At 57.6% G+C, this 21316-nt stretch overlaps 1 protein-coding gene across 5 annotated transcripts in view; it reads right to left on the bottom strand.

The window, feature by feature from the left end:
- Syt7 (synaptotagmin 7) overlaps window positions 1-21316 on the bottom strand; it is a 60188-nt gene that overhangs the window by 12881 nt on the left and 25991 nt on the right. For 2 of the 5 annotated variants that reach the window (XM_070032176.1, XM_070032177.1), the window contains exons 3-8: window positions 20075-20154; window positions 16166-16297; window positions 15020-15244; window positions 11296-11664; window positions 7602-7724; window positions 2864-2999 (exon numbers count right to left, since the gene is read on the bottom strand). In XM_070032176.1, coding sequence (XP_069888277.1) covers window positions 2864-2999; window positions 7602-7724; window positions 11296-11664; window positions 15020-15244; window positions 16166-16297; window positions 20075-20154 — 1065 coding nt within the window. The remainder of the gene's footprint in view (window positions 1-2863; window positions 3000-7601; window positions 7725-11295; window positions 11665-15019; window positions 15245-16165; window positions 16298-20074; window positions 20155-21316) is intronic. The other 3 variants (XM_070032178.1, XM_070032179.1, XM_070032181.1) reach the window with 3 other exon arrangements.

Here is a 21316-nt window from a genome sequence, read left to right as displayed (position 1 = left end):
TCTGTGCCTTCATCCTAGAGAGGCAAGCCCCAGCTCTGAAGTTCTAAATAACGCAGATAGCAATAATGTCACCTACCATGCAGAAGACTTCTTACCGCTGGCCCAGGCAGCCGTCACCGCCTCCTGGCTGAGGAGACTGGCTCAGAGAGGTTAAGTCACATGTCCAAGAACGCATAGCAGTAGGAGCCCTTTGTGACTTGAAGGCCTACTCTGTCCATCAAAGCAGGCGTAACCCTCCTGCTCCCCCCCACACCTCCCCCACCCCTGTCCAGGGGATAGCAAGATACACCTCCACACACCCATGCCAGCAAAGTCACCTGTGCTAGGGGAGAGGTGGGTGTTCAAGTCCACCCATGCCATACGCCTCATCTCCACTCACTCCTTACTACACAGTGAATGGTCAGGCTCCACAGTGTTCTACCTTCCATCTGGAGCACAGAAGAGGTCAGGTGACTGGAGGCCAGTCACTGAATGGTAAATGGGAACTTGAACCGGGACAGGTACCCACATCCTTAGCACCTAGCTACCCAGACCTATACTCTGTCCTGAGAGCTTGAACCCTGGCATGGTCCTGTCATGCGGGGGACACTGAGCGGCCGCCATAGCTGCTCTTCCTCACATCAGAAGAGTCCTTCCAGGCCACACTCATGGCAGATCCCCGCCTCTCCCAGCCCTTTGCCAGGCCCACTGAGAACATGGCAACCTATTTTCAGTTTCTCCATCTGCAGAACGGGATCATGTGACCCAGCCTGGGACCCTGAGGGTTAAACAGGGCCCCCAGTCCCTCCAAATCCTGCTCAGCACCCCAGCTCTCTGGCTGTAGGATCAAGAGAAGCCCTGGCATGCATGGACAGTGCCACCAAAAAAAATCCCTTGGGGCTTGGAAGGTGGCTCAGTGGTAGAGTGCTTGCCTTGCACACATGAGGCCCTGGGTCGAGTACCACATAAGCAGAAAAAGCCGGAAGTAACGCTGTGGCTCAAGTGGTAGAGTGCTCTCCTTGAGCTGAAGAGCGGAGGGACAGAGCCCAGGCCCAGAGTTCAGGCCTCACAGCCGACAAGAATCACTTGCCCCTCTTTATTCCTTCAAAACTAGGGTGTGGTTTTGGGTGTCTGAGGTCCTTGTGGCTTGTGATGCCCAGCCCAGGTAGGCTTTACCCTCTCCCAGCCTTCCCATCCACAGCTGGGAGTCCTAATGAACAGCCGTCTCCATAGTAACCAGGATACCTCCCCTCCCATCCCCATTCCAGGGAGGGGCTGCTAGAGGCCCTGTCCCAGGAGACAAGTCTTAAAGAACACCAGCCTGCGCCAGGTCCGGAATACCCCAATGGGTTTGGCTTGACATCCTTTCTCAGCTGGTCAGCTCTGCGTATCTCCCTCATCTCCTGAGATCCCCAAGCTTCTACGACCCAGGCCGGAAGCTCATTGGGTTCACTTGGGCCTGGTTATCTTTACCGTTAGGGACTGTTAATTCCAACAACCCAGTGGCATAGGGCAGAGGACATGGGCGGGAGAAGGCCTGCGTTTTCATCCGCTGCCTGTGCCTGTCGGCCCCTCCCTGAGGGCAGCCAGGGGCCAGCAAGCTGGCTGGGAAAGGGCTGTCCTTTCTGGGAACCTGGCTAGCCAGAAGCAGAGCCAATTAAGGGGCTGGGCAGGGAGGAGAGCAGGCTGTGGCAATGGGCTGTCTAGAAGTGAAGATGGCCAGGCTCTGTACATGGCTGAGGGCAGGTAGGGAGGAGGGCAGTGTGGGGTCAACTACATGACTGAGGCAGGGAGAGGAAGAGGGCTCAAGATGGGCAGATCTGGGGGTCCCCTGATGCTCTAACCTGAATCACAGAGAAATGCAGATGCCTGGGCCTCGGTGTAGGCCTGTTGCCTGGGATCTGCACTTTATCACCGTAAATGGAGATATGGCAAGCCTGAAAGGGGCTGTGGGGCTGCTAGTAAGAGCGGGCCGAAGCCCTAACTGGCAAAGGGTAGGACGTGGAAGACAAGGAGATAGAAGCTGTGTGTCCCCACCCCCTCCCCAAGTCTACTTCCTGCCTCTACAGAAGGACCCTCCCTCATTCTGGCCATGTCCAGGCCTCACTAAGCCTTCCAGACATGTAACTGGTTTTGGCACAGCCTCCCTCTGGGCCAAGCCAAGGAGCTCTCTGCAAAGAACAGGTGGGGCAGGTGTTGTGACTCACTTCTGCCACAAGGAGGAGCCACGCAGCCTACAACCCAAGGCCTCCAAACAACCCAGATCTGGGCTTCCGCAGGGCAGATGGCCTCCAGGTGAGCCGTGGACAGGAGCTCCCTAGCACAGCTATCCACTCATAGGAAGGACCTGGGGGTGGGGGCCCCTGCTCTTCTGTTCTCTGGGCCTCCCACCGTGGAGTGGTGAGGTCACTGGTGATGTGAGCACTTGGCCAAGAGCTCTACCCCAGACCTCCACTCAGAGGACAGGCACACCTGGCTACTGCATGCCAGCCTCTCCTTCTAGAAACTATCCCTGGCTACTGCATGCCAGCCTCTCCATTTAGAAGCTATCTCCCACGAGTAGGTGCTCTTTTCAATCCAGAAAGAGATCAAAGGAGGATGGTTATTCTTATTCTCCTTTGACAATGGAGGAAACAGATGCACAAAGAGGCTATTTGGGTGAAAGAGCCAGGAAAAGAACCTGAGCTTTGTCCTACCAGTTAGCAAGCACCAGGTGGTCCCTACGCTGAGCATGACTCTCCAGGCCACCTCTGGCTGGGACCAGCGCTCAAGTGGGCCCGTGTGAGTTTCCGTGCATGCCCCTTCTCCCACCAGCCTCCTAGCCCAGCTCCTCTGCGGGGCACAGCCTCCCCTCTCCCTCACCCCCCCCCCCCACCATTCTCACCATAAGCATCTCGCTGGTGAGGGAGTTGACGAGGTCCGAGACAGATGAGCGGGGCTCAGTCCTGCGGTCTGACTCATCGTGGGGTGTCTGGCCCGGTACAGGGGCCGTGTTCACTGCCTTCCCTCCTGCAGGTAACCTGGCAGGGGGGAGGGGGAGGAGGCCCGATGAGTGAGGGCTGGGGGGTGGAGTGGGCTGGGTACCATGGGCCTGGGTGGCTGGAAGGCCTTTTCTGAAGATCCAGCCTCTGCAAGAGCAGAATTCTTGTCCACAGGGAGAATGGATTCCCACCCCAGGCCCAGCACTCAGGGCGTTAAGTACCTTGGTGAGGACCATTTGAAGGGTGTCCACATTCTTCCTGTTCCCCAAGACCCCAGTCCCCCAGCTTGCATGGCTGTTCTACAAGCTCACGCGCTCAGCCAGAGGCTGACCCCACCCCTGCCTTGGAGGGCAGGCTCCGGGTGGCACATCCAGGTGCCTCTCTGCATCATTACCCTCTGTAAACACGCCACAGTGTCTGTCTCCCAGAGCCCCACCCGTGTTTGCTCAGGCCCAGCCGATCACAGGTGGGGGCAGGGTCACTGTCCACACAAACGCTGCCCAGCGAGTTCCCACCACCACCGAAGTGCTCTCTCTCTGTGCGCTGACCCCTGCCGCAATCACTGGCCACACACAGGCAAGAGGCTGAGGCTTTGCAACGTGGCCAGCGTGAGTGGCTGCAAAAGTCTGCATTTGATCACTAGGCTAATGTAGATTTAATAGCTACCTAGTAGGCAGGGCAGGGTGGCACCCTGTGCTCCCCAGTCTCCACCCTGTTTCCACCAGGTGACTCCATAATTGATGAGGAAGGGTGAGAGAAGTATGGGGGCAAGCACCCAGGAGTCCTGTCTGCACCCGACTCCATGCTGTTCAGGGCAGTGAGCCCAAGCTCCATTCAGCTAAGGGCTCAGGAAGGGGGCCTACAACCTGCCCAGGGACCAGACTGGAACGTCCCATGAGGAGGAAGAGAGGTGGGGGCAGGCAGCGAGGAGGAGACAGGACTGGGAGCATGGGGCTCGGGCAGGCTGGAACAGAACAGCGTCGAGAGCACAGACTCACAGCTTCACAGGCTGGACAAGCCATGGCCTCCGGTACAGACCAGCCACAGCACACAGGCGGCCACAACAGGCACAGACAGACCGACATGCATGGAATATGCCAGTCTCGGGGTGGGGGGGGGGGAACGGACACCAGGATTCAACAGCAGGCTACACAAACGCAGACCCACACACCTGTACACACACATGCACATGAGCCAAACAGATGCCCAGAGGAACAGGAAGAGAATATAGCATGGGCAGCAGGCAGGTCAACCAGAGCAGCTGAGATCTCTCTCTCTCTCTCTCTCTCTCTCTCTCTCTCTCTCTCTCTCTCTCTCTCTCACACACACACACACACACACACACACACACACACACACAGAGCGGTGGGCACACTTCAATCCCCACCAGAAATGCATTTGGGGAGACCCAGGCATGCCAATGTGTGCATGTGGATTGGGACAAACTGAAGCAGAAGAGTCAGGGGGCAGACTCAGACCCATCCCTGATCATCAGGTGCACAACACACCTGGTGTGAGAACCTGGCCTTGCTGGGAACCCCGGATACATCCACCCTGCCACTGCTCCAGGCCCCGCTCCCCAGAGGCACAGATACCCCAGTACCAGAACCGCAGGTGTACCTGGGACCCCGCCCACACTGCCACATACACACACGTGGACACGTGCTCACACAGACAGGCACAGGGAGGAAGAGGAGACTGAAATAGCTGAAGAGGTAAAGTCAGGTTAAAAATAGAGCAGGAGAGGAGGAGAGAGCGTGAGGTTGACTGCTGAAGGTATGAGAAAGTTGGAGTTATTTTGGCCACGCCACAGTGTCAGCACAGCTGCAAGGCAGCCTGGGAAAGATGGTCAGCGCCACCAAAGCTGTTGGAGGCCACAGGGCGGAGACAGAGAGAGGCAAAGGGAGAGGCCGAGGGACCCATCACCGGCCCTGTGAGGAGCAGATGGGAGGAAGGAGACAGAGAGAGAGAGAGAGAGACAGAGAGAGAGGAGAGGCCAAGAAAGGTTAGTCAGAGACGTGTGAAGAAGGCTGCTTGGGAGGACGAGAGGACAAGGAGGAGCGAGGCGGCCAACAGGAGAGGCAGAGAGGAGGCAGGGGACACACAGGGGCGAAGGGACATGGCGGCTTCAGAGGAGGCGAGCAATGAGGTGGCCTGACCTGCCCTGCCTCCCACTTGGGGTGGGGGTGGGGCCACAGTGGAAACCATTTGGATCCCAAGGAGCACAGGTGGCATGGCGAGGGGGTGATGGAGGTGGAGGTGAATGAGTGGACGGGGCACAGCAGGGCACGGAGCCAGCGGCCAGCTTGGCTCCCGGCCTCCCTCCAAGAGCACTCCCGGGGCTGGGGTAACCTAGGTGGGCCCCAGGAATCTGGGGATGGAGACGGAACCCCCCCTTCTACTTCCCTGCGGCTTGCTGGACACATTCCTACCCTGCCCGGGGTCCTGGAATGGCAGGAACCAAGGTGTGTGTGTGTGGGGATTGTTCTCCCAGACATCAGCTAAGACATATGACCAAGGGGATCCAACGAGGGTGGGAAGGATTGGACTAAGGGTAGAAGGGCAGACCCTTGGTCTGAAAACAAGGTGAAGAAGAGAGAGATGACTCAACTGGCCACAGGGAGGGTCTGGGAACCCACAGGGTAGGCAGGTGGGTGGTCTGGAGGTGCTGGGGCCTGGCTAGGGGTTCTCAGGACCAAATTTTGGGATGGGGAAGTTTGCTAGGGAGGAAGCACTTGATTCTGTAGGGGGGCCCACCCTTAGGAAAACACTCCAGGGGTCATGAGAAACTCATATCCAGGATGGGTGGGCATGAGCAGGTAAGGGTGGCATGTAACCGCTTGGAAAGTCAGGCAGGGTGGGGGGAGGGTCTGGGGCCTCTACCTCCACACCCACCCTCCCCAGGGAGGCAGAAGACAAGCTGATGTCATGATCAGAAGGGGATGGGTGTGTTAAAATATGGAGTGAGACCTGAGTAGCAAGGAGGTAAAAATAGGCTTATGGGTGAAAATGGAGCCGGTTAATTAACACATACATGGGTGAGGTGAAATCTCGTTTCCAGCCTGCATCTGCTTCCTCACGCTTCACACCTTTCCCAGCAAGGGGATCAGGTTCTTAGCAGGCTCTTGGAGGACTCCAACCCCCCCTGCTGCCCTCTCGCCGGTGGCCCCCTGGCCTGCCTGCCACCCAGCTTGGAGACGCTATGGCTTCTGCCACGTACAGGTGGGTCAGGTGTTCCAGACATGGGCTCAGGACGCCAAAAGTGCCACCCCGTAGAAGATCCAGTCCCGTTCTCCCCTCCCACTCACTCTCTGAGCACTTCCGCTCCACCACAGACATGCAAGGTGAACTGAGGGTGGGTGTTGGGGGGGAGCTGAGAGGGCCGATCTCCAGAAGCTACTGGAGGGACAGCAAGCTGGCTGTCTAAATCTCAGCCTAGCCACTCTTCCCTAACCCCCAAGCCCCTGGCAGTGCCCGGGACAGCCCCTTCCTGTCCCTGATGAACATCAGGCCTCCTAGTGAACATCAATCACCTGCCAAACATTCCCTGCCCAAGGGTTCGCTTCCTTATTAGCCCGTTAGTCTGTTTCTTACAGGTCACCCTGTCTGATCTTCACTCAACAACTGCAGAGGCCTAGATAGGGGCTGTTTCTTGCCCCCAAATCGAGGCAGGCGCCCTGGCTGCTAGGCCACACCCTCTCCCCTAGACCTCTGGGTTCCTGAGGAGCAGACCTGGTATGGGTGGTGCCCATTGCCCCTCCTCCTCAGGAATGCGGTTGTGCGTCTGCCTAGTCTAATGCAGGCTGGGGGGAAGGGGTGCAGGAGATAGCTCCTACTAAGCCCTGAGACCTCTGGCCCCTCTCCTTTTGGCCCTTGAGCAGTGCCCACCTCTCCTGGAGACAGAGGACAGACAGCAGGAGAGCTTCCCTGAATTCCTAAATGGTGGCTTTCCGGAAGTCCGGATACTCAGGCTTTGCTCAGCATGTGTGATGGCCACTTGGTCCCTACCAAGGCCCAGAAGCAGCAGCTAGGACAGGGCGCCTGCTCCAGTGAAGCCTGGGCATCCGCCTTGCTTGCTTACTCTCTCTTCCTGACATCTGGACTCCAGGGCTGTCCTTCTGATTGCCTCTGGTCACCAGGCCTCTCCCGTCCCCCAGACCTCCCCACTAGGGGTTTCTCTCCCTCCAGGCAAGAGGGAGGTTGGGGTGGTGGGGATGAGGGGGGACAGGCTGGTGCCCAACTCCCCTAACATCCTCCCCATCCAGCAACCACCAGTGAAACAGGGATTTCTGGGCTGGGGTAGGGGCAGAGATGAGAGATGGAGGGACAGCAGAGAGGAAGCCAAGCAGGAAAGATGGGGCCGAGAGGCTGGGCTTGCTCCAGGCCAGGGCAAGCATGCCAGGGAGCAGGCTTGATCCAGAATGGTCCCAGGATGGTCCCTTCATAGACCTGAGGGACCCCACCAAGGTGGCCATGGGCATCGGCTGGGGAGGGGCTCATCCTCCCGCTCCAGCTTCCACTGAAGGCACCGCCTCGTCCAGCAGCCGGCGTCGGCTGGGGCCGGCAGCCTCTCCGAGCCTCTTTCTCTGCCATCACCGCTGCCGCCGCCGCCGCCACCGCAGGCCTTGCCTGTTCTCGTACCTCTTGTCCCCCTGAGCGTTCTGGTTCTGCTGAGTTCCTGGGTTTTGTAGATCAGGGATATTGGCAAAGTCATCCTGCTCCGAAAGCCCTAAGACCAAGGATAGCACCACCATCCGGCCTTCCCTGCCCGGGGTGGGCAGCCCACCAGCCGGGGTGAGACGAGAAGGCCCCACGGACAGTAGTAGGGAGAGGGAAAGGAGAGAGAGACAGAGACAGAGACAGAGACAAAGAGAGAGAAGAGACATGCGTAAGAAACTGGCCCTGGAGGAAAGAAACCAAACTTTTAGCACTGTCAACAGTTGCAGAGAGCTGGGGAAGGGGAGGAATAAAGGATGGGGGTGGGGGTGGGTGGGAGGGGAGGTGTCTGCCACCTGAGGCAGGACTGAGATTCTCTCAGGGGACCCAGGAAGGTATGGGACAGAGGCCTGAGGTGAGGGTCAGTAGCTGGGAAAGTCCCATGTGAATACACAGGGAAGGCTGGGGAAAGGAGCATAGGTCCTGGAGCATGGCAGAGTTCTCCAAGGCTAATGCAGCCCCAGCTAAGTTACTCTGCCCAGCTGGACCCCCGGGAAAGAGGGAGGGGCTCTTTCACCATCTTAACTTGGGGACTGTGCATGCAGGTTCAGGCTTCTGGGTGGTTAGGAAAATTTGAAATCCAGTGGCCCATGGAAATCCATGCCAGACCCTGGGATCAAGGTCAACCCAATGTCTTTGAAACCAAGAGGGGCCTAAAGATCTCCCTCCTTCAGGCTCTCAGGTGCATAGCCAGCCCATCCGAGGAGACTGAAGGTCCCTTCTGGCACATGCTGATGACCTGAGCATAGCAGGTCCTCTTCCGTATCCACCTTTCTAAGGAGCCAGGGAACAGTCACCTAGCTTTCCAGCTCCTGTTCAGGGCCTTTCATTGGAGCCATCCAATAGGCACAAAATGTGAAGATGAAGAGTAAGTACGGGAGCTTGGCAAGGTCTGAAGAAGTCTTGGCCAGGCTATAGGGCCTTGTGAGCGAGGCTGCAGAGAGATGGCTCTGGAGGGAGCAGAATGCAGAATCTAGGATAGGACATGTGGGCAGCAGGTCAGAGGCCAGAGGTCAAGGTGCATAGCTTTAAGGTGGAGCAACTTCCCGGAGCCAGGATCATCTGTGTCTTCCTGAGAGGAGACGGAAGTATGGTAGCCGCTGCTCCTTACAAGCATCCATGTGTGAAACTTGGCTGGTGCTCTGTGTTTCCTCTCTCAGCAGAACTAAGGGAGAGGGGTTCGCAGATGGGGCAGACAGGCAAGCGTGCCTTAAGAAGGGGCCCAGGGAAATAATGATAAAGGCAGACAAAACATTCTGGAAGAGAGAGGATTCTGAGTCAAGAATCTGCCATTTCAACCCCTAAAGGAGGGCAAAAGCTTCTGGGATTATTCCCAAGAGACTGTTAAAAAGGGAACTCAAATGGCATTTGGGCTAAAGGACCTGGGTGGGCCCAGGGGTCTTAGAAAATGGGAGATGCCAGCCAGGTCCCAGTGAGGTGAGGAAGTGCTAAGTACTCCCTGTTCTTCTTCGTGTGCTTGTGCTGGGCACTGAGCGCTGCTGGTCCAGGCTGACACTGGCACTGGCATCTAACCTTAGGGCTACAGTTCTCCCTTTCTTCAGGGTAGATCGTGGTTCCTTTGTCCCTGCCCCACCAGTAGTTGGTCAGGAGTTGGTAAAATTCCATTTAGTTGCTCTGGAGCTAGTGCAGCTGGGAAAGGCAAACTCAATGAAAACATGTTTTTCCTGCTAAATGAATTTTCCGATAACACCTTCTTTAAAAAAAAAATGGAACAGCTTCTCTGCGTAAAACACCCAACTTCTCATTTTCTGCAGTTGTGCAGGCCACGAGGCAGGGATGAGAGGTAGCAGCTGGGAGGTGGAAGACCTGTTGGCTTGTTGGGGGGCCAAAGGGAAGGGTATAGTCCCATTGGACGCTAGTGGGTGTTTGGGGAAAGAAAATTGCCTAAGAAGCATGAGAGCTAGTGTGCAAGGCAGCGTTTGGCAAACTATGGCCTGTCATCCACTGTAGTTTTTTTTTGTAGTTTACAAGCTAAGAATCTACATTTTAATAAAGTTCTTTTTTGTTTGTCTGAGCAGAACATGCGCCCTGCAGAACCTTAAAGCTCTTCATGGACAAGAGTTTGCAGAGAGGGACAAGAGGAAAGGGCAGGGGGTGGGGGAGTGTGCTTGGAGATGCCAGCAGAGAAGGGACGCAAGAGCTGCCACAGAAGTATGGGCCCAGGATGTTGGCAGCCGAGGGCGTCCATCAGATTCTGGTTGGATAGGACAATAGTGGGAAGGGAAGAGTCAGAAGCTGGAGTTCTCCAGTAGCTAGGGAGAGTTTGGACCCAGGTCCTGGCCTGGGATGATGGTTTCAACAATTGAAAGCTGGGATAATGTGGGTGCATGCATCTAGCAGCCTGAGGCTGTGCAGAGGGGCACAGGGTCCTGCCTGGCCTGCAATTCTGTTCAGGCCACAGTGCCACCCCTTTCTTCTATCATCTGTATCCATTCCAGAGTTCCAGAGTTGCAGTAGCCAATCTTGGGGAGGGGGGAATCTGCCTCATCTGTCACGACATCCAGCTGGACTCCAGAGGTGTTACATTTGAACAAGAAGAGCCCTGGGCAGCGTGTCTGGCCAGCCAGGGCCCCAGGCCTCTTGCATAGGCGTGGGCAGCTGGTTCTCTTGAAGCCTTTCCCAGAGCAGGGCTCCTGTCTGCTGGCCTCAAACGTAGAGAGGCAGCATGCTGAGCAGAACTTGCTGGTCTTTCAGATCCCTACATCTTGCCAGTAGCAGGGCCTGGTTCTTAGGCTTGCTCTTTTTCCTCCCTTTCTCTTCTCCTTAGAGAGGCGAGCTTAAGAGTGCTGCTTTCCAGTGCCTGTAAAACGCTCCCGGAGGAGAGAAATCCTTGGGTGCAGGGAGAATTCCCCCAGCCTGGAAGGAAGCTCATGTTAGGCTGGCAGAGGGGGTGATGCTGGGGCTGTAGCCCAGGCCTGTCATAGGGGTCTGAGAGTGAATGCAAATGTACAGGAGGATGCAAGGAGGGGCTCCAGGGCAGGGAGCCAGTGGCTGGAGAAGTGGTTAAGGTCAGATAGTGGTTGCCAGTCTATCTCTTCTTGGACCCGGGTACTTGAAAGAGGCTCTGATTTAGAAACACCAAGCTCAGAAGCATTGAGAGAACATCTCAAGTTTGTTCTCAGGGGATGATGGGCCATTATGGGGAGGACAGGTAGCTACAGAAGGTCAAAGAGACAGGGACAGGATGGAGGGCAGGGACAGAGGAAGTGAGAGGGAGGGAGGAAGTGTGGGGCAGGTTGGCCAGCAGAGTCGGGTTTCAGAGAGGAGGCAAGTGGGAGGGTAGGAGGACAGGGCCCTGGAGGTGAAGTCACAGGGAGGGGGGGGAGGAGCAGTCAGGGACCGGTGGTAGCCTGGGGTCCTCAGAGAGGGTGGATCAGACACAGATCCTTCCATGGGGAGAGGGAAGCTCGGGCATGAGTAACAAGAGGGAAGGGAGCAGCAAAGCCTGGGTGGCATCTGCCAAGGCCACAGGGGGGGGACCCAGAGTGGCACTCTAGTGGCTGCTCATGAGATGTCCGGGGGGTGGGGGAGAGGGAAGGAAGCTGGGGGCGGGGAGGGGGGATTTGGGGGAGCCAGCCCACGCAAGGGGAGGACTTACAGGAAGGATTTCATGTCCAAGCCTCGGTTTCGAATCTGCCCCACCACGTGGTCCCAGCTGCCCGGGTTGGAGCGACTGTGGCCCCCGGCTGCCCGGTACTTGGAGCCGGCCGAGGTGCCCTGCCGAGCCTGGCCCCGGCCATAGGTCCGGGGATTGGTGCCTGGTGCCGAGGCTGCGTGGGTTTGCAGCTGGCCCAGGCTCTGGCTGGTGGTGGGCTGGCTGGGCGGCCGGCCCCGCTGGTGTTGGCTCAGCGGCTGCTGCAGACTCTGCTGCCGCATCAGAGTGCGGGGTCGCTGGCATTTCGGCTCTCCCGCGGAGCTGGGGATAGACTCAAGGGTAGTGGCCGTGGACAGGGTGGAGTCCTCGAAACTTGGGGCAGGTGGAGGAGAGGAGAGAAAGGAGAAGCAGGTGAAGGGATCACAGTGGAGGAGAAAGAAGCCGAGAGCCAGGGCTGGGAGGCCCCAGTGCAGGGCGCGCTCGGCCGGACCTCGCCATGCCTCCATCGGTGTCGCTGCCGCTGTTGCTGCCACCGCCTCACCCAGGAGCCACAAAGCCTGAGCCCACCCTGAGGCCCCCAGCTCGGGCTCCACCCGCTCCTGGTCTGGCCCTAGCTCGGCTGGCTAGCGAGTGCCCCCAGGTACCTCCCGTCTGGCCTGGTCTCTCTGCTGATCTGAGCCGGGCCGCAGCTGCGGTGGCAGCGTGGTGAAGGCAGTTCCCACGGGCCAGGCCGCTGCCAATCAAGTTGGAAAGGGGAGGGGAGAGGGAGGTGTGGCTGCCCCTTCCCTTGTCTCACTGGGGGCCACCAGCTAAGTCTGCCTCTGGGTTCCAGGTACTACTGTCCTGGGAGACAAGGAAATCCAGGCCAGCGGAGCTGGCCTAGTAATGCCTGGCGAAGGGGGGCAGCCAACAACTCTCCTCCTCTGCCCATGGAGAAGAGGAAGGAGCCTCAGGCCCACAGACCCCCGTGTCCTGTGGCCAGAGCTGTTTATCCCAGAGGCCCTTGGTACTGTGGGGAAGACTCTCTCTCAGAGGAAGGGACCAAGGTAAGAGTAGCTGGTGGTAGAGAGCCCCAGAAGTCATTCATCTGGCTATTTCACTCCTGGGAGGCAGGACATGGACAGACTGGAGTCAGGACTCCTCCCCACCAGCTGGTTAGAGACAGTATAAGCTCAGAGAGATCGGGGTTCAAAGCCCATCTCTGCCACTGACTAACTGTGGGATTTTGGAAAAGCCTTTCTACCTCTCTGGGCCTCAGTTTCTTCATCTGTAGATTGAGGGGAATATATATATATATATGTATATATATATATATATATATATATATATATATATATATACATATATATAAAATCCAGAGTTTCCATGAGGACCCAGTAGGGCCAGGCTGTGAGGAAGGGTTGGATGGGTTAAAAACTCCCATGCCACAGATGATAGTCAGGTCTGTCGTTTCCTTTGAGGTCACCTGCCCTTCTCTGTGCTCTGACCAGAGATCTCAGTACATGCCACACAGGGGGAGGGTCCCAAGTGGGCTGTCAGCAGAGTGCCAGTAAGCCACAGACTACCCTGAATAGCTCAGAGCAAGTCATTTCTCCTTCTTGGGCCTGAAGGTCCAACTTCTTCTCCACTATCCCTTCCCTCCTTCTCCCAGTCCAATGGTCTAGGGCAGGAGTTGACAAACTATGGGCTGTGGGCAATTTGTGTTTGTTTTTAAAGAAAGTTTTATTGGGATACAGCCATTGGACTTGATTTACAGTCTATCCACAGCTGCTTTCCTGCTACAATGGCAGGGCCAAGCAGAGTGAAAGGCACAGCTTGGCTGGCAAAAGTCTAGCTCTTTCTTAGATATTACCTGGCCCTTTACCGAGAAAGTTTGCCAACCCCTGGTCTAGTGGTCTAGGGTCACTGAGGATGCCTTAGGCCCCGTTAAGAGGTCCAGGCCCTCGGGAGCCTCGTTCACCACTGCCACCAGCACTCAGCTTTGCTTGCCCCCTGATCCCACCCTTGGAACCAAAAGACAACAGTTAGGTGGCCCCTGTGGGCAGAGAGAAGGAATGAGAAAGAGAGAAGAGAAAGAGTATAGTACAGAGAGAATGAGAGAGAAAGAGAGATAGAGAGAAAGAGAGAAAGAGAGAGAGAGGAAAGCAAAAAGTGGCTGAAGCTGGGGTCCTTGGGGCAGCAGCCTTGTCTGACACAGGCCTGGAATCAGGGCTACCCCCACGGGAAGGCCCAGGCTGGATTGGCCTGGTAGGCCCACAGCTCCCTGGGGGGGGGGGCAGGTAGAGGTAGAGGGAGGATCGTATATTGGTGGCTGCCTCCTCCTCCTTGCTGACCTCATTTTGGTTTCCTATCACATCCAAAATTAGTACAATTTACAACCTCTCAGTCACAGGAAACTAAAATTGGTTCCTCTAGGTCTGAAGCCAGTGAATGGCATGGAGTTCTAGCTGGCCTACAGTCTGGCAGGGCCCGTCTAGGTGGGCTGGGGTGCAGAGCTTGACTCTGGTGGGGTGTGGGGCTTCCCTCAGGACCTTTCTGAGGCCAGATGTCAGGGAAGAAATTGACTTGCGTTCACTCAAGCCAACAAGCAAATGAGGTCTCAGTCTGGTGGCCCTAGCTGATTCCAAGGGTGGAAAATTTCAAGAGAGCTCAGATGGCCCTAAATAGAAGCTAAAAGGGTGGCCCAACAACTAAGAGGGGTCAGGGCTTTAGGTCTAATGGGGAGGCCACTCGGTGAGCTGGGATTGAGGCTGTTCCAATGGAATCAGCATCTTCATGTGTAAGGAGGGCCACAGTTCAGGGGACCTAAGAACTAGAATGGCTTCTTGGTGGGGGAACTGGAGGTGAGTAACAGCCAAGATGAGGACAAGGCTGCTCCACAGAGGAGACATGGTCATCTTTGGAAAACAGAGTCAAGCCTGTGTAAACCACCCAAGAGTGGGAATGCCTGCTCAGAAAGCTCAGGACAGGTGTTGAAAAGGGACAGTTCTTTGTGGCCCCCAGACTACACCCTGGCATCTGAACCAGAGAAGCTTGCTGGGGCTCAACAACCCAACCTCCAAGAACACCCAACCCCAGCAGCTGGCAGTGGGACAGCTCACTGACCAAGACTGGGACAGCCAGTGGGGATGGCTAGGGTGAGATGAACAATCGGGGTGGCCTGTTTATGGATGAACCCCTGAAACAGATGGTTGCATGATACAAGCAAGACTGGGACAAGCAGATGAAATCTCTCGGTGGTCCAAAATGGAACGGCTCAGTGCTGGGTCTAGAGCCATCTGCTGGCCACAAGAGGAAAGGCCTGGTGGCTGATGAGGGGCAGAGGCACAGGCTGGGATGGGATGGTCCCATGGTGGGCCAATCTGGGGCCCACTGCTCATGAAAGGGATATCCTGGAGGTTGGGATGGGCAGCCAATCGAAGAGGATGGGATGGCCCAAGGACTGGAATGGAGCTGCTCTGGGGGCTGAGAATGGAATGACCTGGTCACTGGTTAAGGGAGGGACTGATGGGCCGCCAATGGGCTGTGAAGTGGGGTACCGCATGGCTGAGTTGGTTGTGCCTCATGGCAAGGACGATGATTGCCTGGTGAAGGGATGGAATGAGCCAGGGGGCCGAGGTCGGCGCCTCCGGGGGCAGCAGCGGGCATGCCAGGGGTCCCGCTGTCCATCCTGCAGGGGGCAGGCCTGAGCTCACGGCTCCGGCGGCCATGGGGCGCCAGCACTCACTTGGACAAGTTGAGCTTCCCTGCGGCCAGGTGGCTCTGCACTGTCCGCCAGCGGCCTCTCCCCGCCTTGCCACCGCCGCCCGACTCGCTGGGGGCAGCCCCTCCGCTTCTCAAGGCGTCCTCTCCGGGTGGTGGCACCGGTGCCGGCTTCTCCCCCAGCCGGCCTTCCCGCTCCACCGCCAGCCCCGCCGCGGCGGCCACTTTGGCGCCCGACAGGAGGGTGCCACTGGAGGCATGCACAACGCAGCCCGGCCAGAGGGACACCGGGGATGGTGGTGGGGGGAGAGAGGGCAGGCCACACGTGGGGGTGGAGGGGAGGAAGAGGAGGAAAAACAACGACAGATAAAAGGAAAAAAGAGACAGTGAGAGAGGAGGAGAGAGACAGACGGACAAGAGACAGACAGAGAGAGAGAGAGAGACATCAGCACTGCAAATGGGTTAACAGCAGAGCCTGCAGGAGAGAGGGGACCGGGCGGGCTGGGGGGCAGAGAACAACGCACCACGACAACGGAGGGGGCCCCTCCCCACCGCCTGGGGCAGGGGCGGCGGGGGTGGGGGAGGGCAGCCACCTCCAACTCTATCCCACAGGACAACGAAGGGTTAACGACGGAGGAAGAGCGGGCTGTCCAGGCCAGGAGGCCCCCAGGCAGGGAGAGAGAGAAAGCTGTGTTAGTCAGAATTCATCACCACCACCACCACCATCACCGCCACCACCGCCACGAACCACCGACCACCGACCACCGACCACCAGCAGCCACGGCAGCAGCACACAGCGGGGAGGAAAAAGCGAGCCACAACCGAGAGGGAGGGACCAAAAACGGGCAACCCCAATCCTGACTGCACAGAGGGTGGAGGGGTCGGGACAGCTAGTGGGGGGGGGCAGGCGTGGCTGCGGCGCGCGGGGGGGGGCAGGGGGCTCTCCTGTGTGGCTGGCCCTGGGGGAGGGGACAGGGGGGCAGGCGGGCAGAGGGGGCAGGAGGGGTTGCTCGTCTCCATGGCCAGCCTGCCCATGGGGGTAGATGGGTGGGACGTGGGGGGGAAAGAGCAGGAAGGAAGTGAAAGGGGGCTGGGAGCAGATGGGAGGAGGGAAGGAGGGCGTGCGCGGGTAACTCGGTACATTATGATCAAACCAGGTAAAGTCACTCACTTGAGGGACAGTCGTGGGTCGCCATAAGGGGCGTAGGGTGAAATGTTTAGAATAAACTCCTTGGGAGGGTAGGAGCTCCATTTCTGCTGCACTGTGCTCTCATTGTTATTCCAAAAGTCTCTGTCTAGGTCGCTGGAGGGGCAGAGAGAGAGGGGAGAAAAACAGGGAAATACAAGAAGAAACAAGAACTGCCAATCCTGTGGGGGCAGGAGGGGTGCGGGAACCCCAGGGGAGCACGCAGTGGGCAGGGCTTCCAGGGTCAGTCCTGCAGAGGAAGAAAGGCAAGCAGGCACTGTGTGCCCGTGCCTGGACACACATGCACACGTGCAGGCACACACACTTGTACACGTGCGTGAAGGCACGTGGACACGCAGACACATCACACACACACACACACACACACACACACACACACACACACACACACACACACATTGAAGGGTCAGCGGGTGAAGCTGTACAGAAGGAGCGTACTGCAGGAGGATGGACAGGAGCCTCGAACCTAGGAAGCTGGTGGGAGAGAGAAAGATGATGAGAGGAAGGGACAGTGGGCAGGGGAAACTGGGGACAAGCCTGGGGAAGCGGAGGGCACTGGAAGAAGGGGGAGAGTGTTGGTTTCTGGTTTAGAAGGAAATAGGGAAATAGACCAGGTCCTGGACCAACTGAAGGCCCTACCTCTCCTGCCTCAGTTTCCCTGCCTGGCAAAGGAGAAGATAGTGACTTTCTCCCTTTCCATCTTCTCTCTCCTGGCCAAAGGTGGCCCCTGGCCTCCTCCTCTGTCCTGTTCCCACCTCTGCCAAGACTGAGATGCAGGGTTTCCATGATTTGGGAGGGGGGCTCTCAGTGAGCTGGAGAGATGTTCCAGATGTGGTGGCTGGGGTCTCCTAGAGAGGAGGGGCCTCTAGGCCTCTGAGATCACTGAGGGTCTCATATGCATTGGTCCTTTGCTCTGGGACTTGGATGGAGGGAGCCTGCCCTTCTCTGATGGGGTCAAGGACTCCTATGTGTGTCCAGCCTGTCCGCTGGGCAGCCCCTCTCTGATCTCATCCCTTTCCAAGATGGAGCTGCTAAAGTCCAAAGGGACCATCGCTCCAGTCTGCTACCCCCTGCTGTGATTTGGGGTGTTGGAGGAGCATCAGCAATCTGCTAGGAGCGAGACTGTGGGGACTTCCACATAAAGCAGGTGGCAGAAGTCTAGGCTGGCAAAGGGCCTGGCCTGGAGACCTCGGGTGCTAAGGACAAGGTCTCCACCATCTTGTCATCCCCCTAGGGGCTCAAGGAGGAGGACTGGGGTATTCAGGGGGAGGAGAGAGGCAGCTCCCAGGCCAAAGGACAGTTCTGGAAGACAGCCATGCCTGGGGTCACAAGAATGCTGCTGGAGAGGGACTGTGGTGGGAGATGGGAAGGCCTGCGTGTGGACTGGAGTTGGGGCCACAGTGCAGCGCTGTTGGGGGCGGGACATGGGAGGGGGAGAATGTTCTCTGAGGATCAAGCACACCATTCTGCGGGACCTGCTCCTCTTGACCCTGAGACTTTGACCTTGACCCTTCTTAACCTCAGACTTGGGAGCAATGCAGCTGGTGAGGGGCTGGGCTGCCACCATGGGCTCTGGGTCTCGACAGAGTCTCTCACTCTAGAATAGGACAGGAGCTCTTGAAAATGTCTCATCAGGGACTCTGTGTACCAAATTCAAAGCCCAAGCCCCGAGGTAGCTCTCAGGGACAGACAAGGCTGGGGATGGGCCCAAGGAAACTGCTTCCTTCAAAGGACCCCACGTCCAACAGAGGCGTCCTTTGGCCTTGTTCCCCAGCAGGGCACCACAGAAAGTAGTGGATGCCCATCCCCCCACCACAGGTGTAGTTACAGATGGGGAAGGCGGACAGCCTCAACACTTTGCTCCCTTCAGATCTCCAAAATCTCTATCCAACCCCAAGTCCTAGAGCAAAAGATCCACAAACAGTCATCCCTACCAGCCTCATTCCCTCCCTAAGTTTCAGGGAACTCTAGAGTCCCTGAGGTCTCTACTGTGGTACTGGAAAAGAGAATCTCTAATTAAAGAAGTTTTGGGGAAAAAAAAAACTGGTTTCTTTACTGCGAGACTTGTCAGAGCCTTTAATGTATCAATAATGATCAGTATCATCAAAAAGGGAGACAGAGTGTGCCGTGTTTTCCAAACCTTGGTTGGCTGTGGAACCCTTGACTCATTTATCATTGATGGGACCCAAGTGCTCTGAGGAACAGAGTTTGGGAAGCACTGCTAAGAAGATCGTTAACCTGATGAGTCCCTTGGAGGAGGTCTGAGCCTGTAGGGAAGTTGTATAGCAAATAAATGGCTCCGGTTGAGAATATGGGACACACAGACATGAGAAGGCACTTCCTTTGCCTAGGGCAGAGATCTGACAGTGCAGTAGGTAGAGGTGGGGGGGGCAGGCTTGGCTTGTGGATGGTGTGGCACTACTGCCCTCACGGTGCCCTCCTGGAACTGGTCCCAGCCTGGCAGAGCTCGTGGCCGACCTGCTACCCTCTGGCTGGGGGCAGGTCCTTCCCAGAAATCCTGCCCCCCCCACATGTGCTCCTCTGCAGGAAGACTATGGTCAGCTGGTGAAAGGGCCGCTGCCCTCATCCAGGGCCCCATGCTGCCCAGCCTGGAGACAGCAGAGGTGCTGGGCGGGGCCCACGCTCTCCCTCATACGTGCTCCCCCCTCCCCTCCAGAAAGCCCAGGGCCTGAGCTCTGCATCAGCCCCTGAGACCTGCCAGCTCTTGTCTTTGAAGACTTGTGAGCCAGCAACCAAACTCAGCTTCAAAGGCTCCCCGTAGCCTCCCCCAGAGCCTTCCACCTACCCGTCCCCTCAACTGGCCCACCCTTCCACTCACCCCCCAGCCCAGACACACCCCCGCAGCTTCCCTGAGAGCCCCAAACAGGGTCAGAGCAGGAGAAGAAAACAGAGCTGTGATGAGCAGGGAGCCTGGGGTGGGGGTGGAGGAGGCAAGGAAAGGAGAAAGATACAGGAGGGCGAAGGCCTTAGGCAGGAGTAGAAGAGAAAGGGGAGGGGAGAGCATCAGGCCTTGAAGTGTGGCAGGGCTCAGCTTCTAGGCAGAGCCCCTTGGCTGGCAGGCTTGGCTCTGGAGAGTCTAAGATGGAGGGTGAGCTGTCCTTCCCTGATAACTTCCCAGTGAATGCCTGGGCTGTACAGCGAGAAAGGGCTAGCTACAGCTATTGGCCGGTGGGCATAGAACTTTCTAGAGAAAGTCTGCATTCCCAGAGCCTCCAGCCGGGTGAAGTGGGGGGCTTCTTACATGTCTCCCAGTGACCCTCAGCATTGGGCTGGCCACAGTGGGCTACAGAGTACAGTAGCCATCTGTTGATGGTACTCAAGTGGGACCCTGGTGGGTCAGAAGCCGGGCCCAAGGTACAGGGAAGGGGGGGTGGAACCTTCTCCCCATAGCTCAGCTCTGTTCCCTAGGAGGGGCCAGGATTGGGTCCCCAGGTTGGTCTCTTCCCCATGTAGTTCCTCCTCAGAACATGGGTAGAATCTGAGAAAAGACCCAGTGCCCCCGATGGGGAGGGGTTTCCAACCCAGGACAGGGGGTGGGGGTGGGGGGCTGAGGGAGGAGCCAGGACCTGGGGGCAGTGCGTGCCATACACAGTGGGTAATGGGACCAGCAACTGGGGCGCAGACAGAGGGAGCCAGAACACAGGAGCCGGGGCTCTGAAGCGTTGTGATCATCTCAGGGGGCACGGACAGAAAAGAGGGACTCTGGTGTCACCCTGGGGCTCTAGGAGTATGGAGGTGGGTAGACAGCATGGATGTGTGTGGCCAGGTCTGAGGGAGGGGGAGGGGCTCCTTCCACCTGGATTGTCTGCATTACCCGCCCCGCCCCCCCCCAACTGGCAGCCTGGCACCTACTTGATGGCCTTCTTCTCACTGCGCCCACGCCCTGAGTCTGGCGTGCCCACTGTCTCCAAGGAGTTCTTGTAGCGTTTGCCCTGTGGAGATAACACTGGGGTCACTCTCGAGGGGGTCAGGCTCGGACCCTCCCCACCTCCCCCACATAGTGACGCCAGGTTACAGGGAGGAAACCAGAGTCTGGGCTTGCATGCAAAAAGGTGTAGGGATGATATGTGTGTGGGGGGGTGTCACCACTGTGGGGGGGTCCCTTCCCCCTGGTTGACCAGTATCTGGGGTCCCAGTGGGCTCTAGGACCTGCCTGCTACCCACGATGTATACCTCACGCCTGACCCCCAGGTATCAGGCTGTCCTGTCTGCAAGTCTCCTGGGCCTCTGGCCCAGCTCCCAGAAACAGTTCCCTCTGCCACGGACAGACAGCTCTCAGGCGCCTGGCCACGTCACACTGTCCACGTCACCGCCCCCAGATGGTGGGGGCGGCATCCTGCAGGGCAAGGTTGGCAGCGGCCAGTGACGTGATTGGCGGGGGCAGGGAGGCCACATGTCCCGTCTTGACCAGGGCTGTGTGGTCACGGGAGGTTCCCTGGGGCCCTCCTGACCCAGGGGCCTTTGTAAGAGGCAGCCTTGAGAAGGGAGGGGCGGGGGAGAGCTGACTGTGCTGGTGTGGGTGCAGGTGCAGCCCCAACCAACGTGAGGAGTGAGGGGCAGGGCAGCCAGTGGGCACCCCAGGTCCTTCCAGCCAGAGGAAGGGCCACAGTAGCAGCCGCAACTGCCGGGAAGGTGAGCACCATTCACCTTCTCAGTTTGGGTTTCTAAATTTAGCTCATGCAGAGCCCGGCCCCATTAACATTCCTGGCTGCCACCAAGAGTCCTCACGTGCACCCATGGGCTATGGGCTGGGCAGGGCCCCGGACTGAGGCAGGCAGTAGAAAGCTGAGGGGGCTGGGTCTGCTCCTTCTCCTACTCCTAGTAGACATGGACCACCCCTCCCTAGCTGAGCGTAGACACACAGAAATACACAGATCACACACACACACACAGAGGCACGTGCATGCTTCCTCAGCATTCCTTCATATGCACCAACACTGCAGCCACAACAGTCAATTATTCTATCCTTCCTAAAGCAAAATAAGAGCTGCCACAGCCACATCCCCGGATGTTCCTGCCAGCTGTACCCCTTTCCTAGCCACAGGACCTGGCTGTCCAGGGAGACTCAGCAGAGCTTCTAGGAAGGTGTGGAGC

The sequence above is a fragment of the Dipodomys merriami genome, unplaced genomic scaffold, assembly GCF_024711535.1.
Source record: "Dipodomys merriami isolate MVZ:Mamm:240054 unplaced genomic scaffold, mDipMer1.0.p SCAF_21, whole genome shotgun sequence".
NCBI lineage: Eukaryota > Metazoa > Chordata > Mammalia > Rodentia > Heteromyidae > Dipodomys > Dipodomys merriami.
Note: the sequence above shows the minus strand (reverse complement) of the source record. Positions and strands in the feature narration are given on the sequence as shown.